This window comes from Eimeria mitis, genomic scaffold (genome assembly GCF_000499745.2).
Source record: "Eimeria mitis Houghton genomic scaffold, Emh_scaff1290, whole genome shotgun sequence".
In the NCBI taxonomy this organism is placed as follows: domain Eukaryota; phylum Apicomplexa; class Conoidasida; order Eucoccidiorida; family Eimeriidae; genus Eimeria; species Eimeria mitis.
This window is the reverse complement of record NW_013568613.1, coordinates 7,284-11,914: the sequence shown is the minus strand read 5'-3', so window position 1 is coordinate 11,914 and position 4,631 is coordinate 7,284. Positions and strand designations below refer to the sequence as shown.

Genomic DNA, 4,631 nt, shown 5'->3' with positions numbered 1-4,631 from the left:
CTGCTGCTGCTGCTGCTGCTGCTGCTGCTGCTGACGTATGTGGCGACCCTCCTTTCACAGCTGAAATATAAAACCCTAAACCCCCGGCATTCCCCACTAAACCCTAAACCCTAGACGCCACCTGTATAGTGATCTTCTGCTCCTCATATCGCTGCAGCAACAGCAGCAGCAACAGCAGCAGCAGCAGCAGCAGCAGCAGCAGCAGCAGCAGAGATCGCCATGCATTGCAGAGGTCTTTGTCTTCTTTCTTCTTCTCTTGCTCGCCTCCTCTTCTCCTCCTTCTCCTCCTCATTGCAGCCTAAGAAGACACCTCGAGCAGCAGCAGCAGCAGCAGCAGCAGCAGCAACGGCAGCAGCAACAGCAGCAGCAGCAGCAGCAGCAGCAGGATGCGCAGCAGCAGCATAATAGCCTTTTCAGAAGGGGCTTTGAGCCGTTCTTCTTCCGTGGGTCCCTTCCCCCCCAAGTACACCACATACGACAGCAGCAGCTACAGCAACAGCAGCAGCAGCAGCAGCAGCAGCAGCAGCAGCAGTTGCTGCAGCAATGTATGCAGGAGGATATGCAGCAGCATCGACTGGCTGCTGACGGAGTGTCTATGCCCCCCCTTTGACTTGTCTTTCCAGCAGCGGCTGCGGCAGCAGCAGCGGTTTCTGCTGCTGTTTTTTACTCTTAGTGCTGTTGCTGCTGCCTATCCTTTTGTTTTTCTTTCGGTTATAGAGGCCCACTATCCAGACATAAGACCTGTACATCTCCCCAAGGCTCTAACAGCAGCAGCAGCAGCAGCAGCAGCAGCAGCAGCAGCAGATACAGACGCAGATACACCTGATGCTACAACAACACCCGCAGCAACAGCAGCAGCAACACCTGCTGCAGCAGCAGCACCAGCAGCAAATGAAGCAGCAGGCAGACACAAGTTCCTAACCAGGCAAGGCATCAACGATTCTACCGATGCAGCAGCAGCAGCAGCAGCAGCAGCAGNGCAGCAGCAGCAGCAGCAGCAGCAGCAGATGCAGCAGCAGCAGCGGAAGAAGAGGAATCAGATGCAGCAGCAGACGGCGAAGCATTGGCAGCAACTTCTGCTGCTGATGAAGAACAAACAGCAGCAGCAGCAGCAGCAACAACAGACGAAGCAGCAGCAGCTGAATCTCGCCCAGCAGCAGATGCCTCAAGAGCAGCAGCAGATACAGATGCAGATGCAGCAGCAGCAGCAGCAGCAGCAGCAGCAGCAGCAGCAGCAAGAGGCGCATCATCGATGTCTTTAATAACATTTGTTGCCCCCAAGACAGAGCATCTATATAGTTTAGATAGAGGTTTATTATATTGTTTATTATTTTGGGGTTTGCTGCTGCTGCTGCCGTGTCTGTCGCTGCTGCTGCTGCTGACGGTTGCTGCTTCTGACGGGCATGACTGCGCTGGGCGTATTGCTGCTGCTGCTGCTCGGTGGCTGTCTTGGAGCTGCTGCTGCTGCTCTCCTGTTATGGGTGTTCTTGCTGCACTGAATGTTCTCTCTTTCTTTGCTGCTGCACCGCAGCAGCAGCAGCAGCTAGCTGCTCTCGCCTGGGCCCAGCTAGCCATCAGCATCCTCATACATCTCCCCCTCGGCGTCCATGCAGCCAACGTGCTGCGGCTCTTTGAAGCTGCTGCTGCGCTGCAGCTGCTGCAGCACGCCATAGGAGCACATGCGCACCCTGCAGCAGCAGCAGCAGCAACAAAAACAACAGCAGCAGCAGCGACAGCACCGCCCTCGAGGCGGGCTTCGCAGTTAGCAAAGCAGCAGCAGCAGCAGCAGCAGCAGGCTTCAGACCCGATCGGAGAAAGGCGCTATCCGAGCAGGACCAGCAACAGCAGCAGCAACAACAGCAGCAGCAATAGCAACAGCAGCAGCAGCAGCAGCATGCTGCAATCCTTTTTAGTTAGAGGCCCCGGGGCTTCTGGGGATGCTGGGGAGGAGACGGAGAGAGACCCTCTCCTCTCTAGATCCAGTAGCTAGCTAGCTTCCATCTAGCTAGCTATTGGGTTTGCCTGGCTAGCTAGCTAGCCAGCTAGCTAGCTAGCTAGCTAGCTTGCATCTAGCTAGCTACTGGGTTTGCCTTGCTAGCTAGCTAGCTAGCTAGCTAGCTAGCTAGGTAGGCAGTTGCATACCTGAGTAGCTAGCTAGGCGGCTGGCTAGCTAGATGGCCAGTTAGCTACCTGGCTAGCTATCTACCTGGCTAGCTAGCTGTTCCTTCTCTAGCTAGCCACCGAGAGTAGCACCGCGGCATGGCTGTGGCTGCTCGCCGCTCTCCTGGCACTCCAAGCTCCCTCGCTAGCTAGCTAGCTAGCCACCTAGCTAGCTAGCTAGCTAGCTAGCTAGCTGGCTAGCTAGCTGGCTAGCTAGCTGGCTAGCTAGCTAGCTAGCTAGCTGCTTGGTTTACTAGGCAGCAGCCGCTGCAGCCAGGAGATACTGCCAGCGCCACGGTGCTGCAGCGGGCCCTTGAACAACGAACCCTTATAAGCTTTAGATATAGTTTTGATGCAGCAGCAGCAGCAGCAGCAGCAGCAGCAGAAGCAGCAGCAGCAGCAGCAGCAGAAGCAGCAGCAGCAGCAGCAGCAGAAGCAGCAGCAGCAGCAGAAGCCAATAGGAAAAGCAGCAGCACCTAGTAGCACCTAGTCAGCAGCAGTAGCAGCAGCAGCAGCAGCAGCAGCAAACTCTAGGGGCCTGTGCTGCTGGAGGCTTGGCCTTGTCAACTACAAAGAGATACATACACAGACAGCAGCAGCAGCAGCATTAGCAGCAGCAGCAGAAGCAGCAGCAACAGCAGCAGGAGTTGAAACAGCGACAAAACACAAAGTAGAGTAGCAATAGTAATAGTAATAGTAGCAGCAGCAGCAGCAGCAGCAGCAGCAGCAGCAGCAACAGCAGCAGCAGATACAACACGGTTTAATATTAAGGAGACAAAGTCCAAACAAAAGTGCCTAGGGGCTGTCTTCTTGGGGGGGCGGACTAGCTGCTGCTGCTGCTGCTGCTGCTGTTTTGATGTCTTGTCGCAGCTGCAGCAGCAGCTGCTGCTGCGGCAGCTCTCCCTCCCAGGCCCGCCGCAAAAACTGTTCGCTGTCTGCGTGAGAAGCAGCATCATCAGGGCTACCACCTGGCTGCTGCTGCTGCTGCTGCTGCTGCTGTTGCTGCTGCTGCTGCTGCTGCTGCGCATGCAGTCGCCGCCGGTGGCTCGGCAGCCTGTCGTTTATCACTGAATAAGGAGTGGGGGGCAGCGCAGCAGCGCGGGCGAACTCATCACTGCTGCTGTTGCTGCTGCTGCTGCTGCTGCTGCTGTTTCTCCTGTTGCTGCTGCGTTGCCTCCTTGCTGTTCTGCTCGTGTCGCTCAATGTTCCCCTTCTCCTGCGGTTTCGGCTGCTGCTGCTGCTGCTGCTGCTGCTGCTGCTGCTGCTGCTGTCGCTGCTCTCGTGTCGCCTTCCGCTTCTGGAGCTCGTCGAGCGGCGTCGAGACACCTGAAGCAGCAACTGCTGCTGCTCTTGCTGCTGCTGCTGCTGCTGCTGCTGCTGCTGCTGCTGCTGCTGTATGCTGCTATTTGCCGGGTCAGCGGCGAAGAGCCCGGTGAGAGCGCTGTCGCGCCAGAGACTGCCTTCATCTTTCTTATCACTGCTGCTGCTGCTGCTGCTGCTGCTGCTGCTGTTTTCGTTGCTGTTGTAGTTGCTGCTGGTGCTGTTTTTCTTCCTGATGCTGCTGCTGCTGCTGCTGCTGCTGCTGTCAAATATCTCTGGGTGCATCTGCCTAAACGGGAGGTGACTGCTGCGCCGAGGAGGCGAAGAGACTACGCTGCTGCTGCTGCTGCTGCTGCTGCTGCTGTTGCTGCTGCTGTTGCTTGTGGGTGTTCTAGGGGAGTGTTGTAAAGCTTCTGCATGCCCTGAAGCTGTAGGAGCAGCAGCAGCAGCAGCAGCAGCAACAGCAGTTGCTGCTGCTGCTGCTGCTGGTGCTGCTGCTGCTGTATGTGTTGAGTCTTTTATATCCTCCAGGTCTTCTAGGTGAAGCGAAGCAGAGGGGAGAGAAAACCCAGAGACCCACTTTTGCTGCTGCTGCTGCTGCTGCTGCTGCTGCTGTTGCTGCTGCTGTTGCTGTTGCGGGTATGCGTGTATGAGGCGGGGCTGTCGCTGCTGCTCCTGCTGCAGCTGCTGCCGCCACCGCTGCTGCAGCAGCACATCTTCTTCTGCTGCCTGCGAATGAGAAAGGAAGGCCTGGCGAGAGAACGACAGACTCACTGCCTCATCCTGCTGCTGCTGCTGCTGCTGCTGCTGTTGCTGCTGCTGCTGCTCTGAGGCTGAGGGAGATGGCTCGGGCAGAGCTTCTTCAGATGCTTCTGCTGCTGCTGTTGCTGCTGCTGCTGTTGCTGCTGCTGCTGCTGTTGCTGCTGCTGTTGGGGAAGCTGTGTCAAGCCACCGCAGCCTTTGGGGGGCGCGCGAGACATCAGCAGCATCATTCCTCTCACTGCTGCTGCTGCTTCTGCTTCTGCGGCTGCTGCTGCTACTGGTGTTGCTGCTGTCGCTGTTGCTGCTGCTTGGGCGGCTGCTGCTGCTGCTGCTGCTGCTGGTGCTGCTCAGTGAAATAGCACGTCTTCTTCCACCGCGAGCTGGAGGCG

At 57.2% G+C, this 4,631-nt stretch overlaps 2 protein-coding genes across 2 annotated transcripts in view; one reads left to right on the top strand and one right to left on the bottom strand.

Annotated features, from left to right (window-relative positions):
* Positions 1-386: 386 nt before the first annotated feature.
* On the top strand, positions 387-1,262 carry EMH_0033870 (uncharacterized protein; the record flags this gene model as incomplete). The annotated part of the gene is given in 2 exon segments (XM_013494799.1): positions 387-978; positions 982-1,262. Coding segments are annotated over 2 exon segments (873 nt in total).
* Positions 1,263-2,955: 1,693 nt separating this feature from the next.
* Positions 2,956-4,631, bottom strand: part of EMH_0033860 (uncharacterized protein) — a gene marked incomplete at both ends in the record, with an annotated part of 8,749 nt that continues 7,073 nt past the window's right edge. The window contains one exon of the mRNA XM_013494798.1: positions 2,956-4,631. Within this exon, the coding sequence (XP_013350252.1) occupies positions 2,956-4,631 (1,676 nt within the window).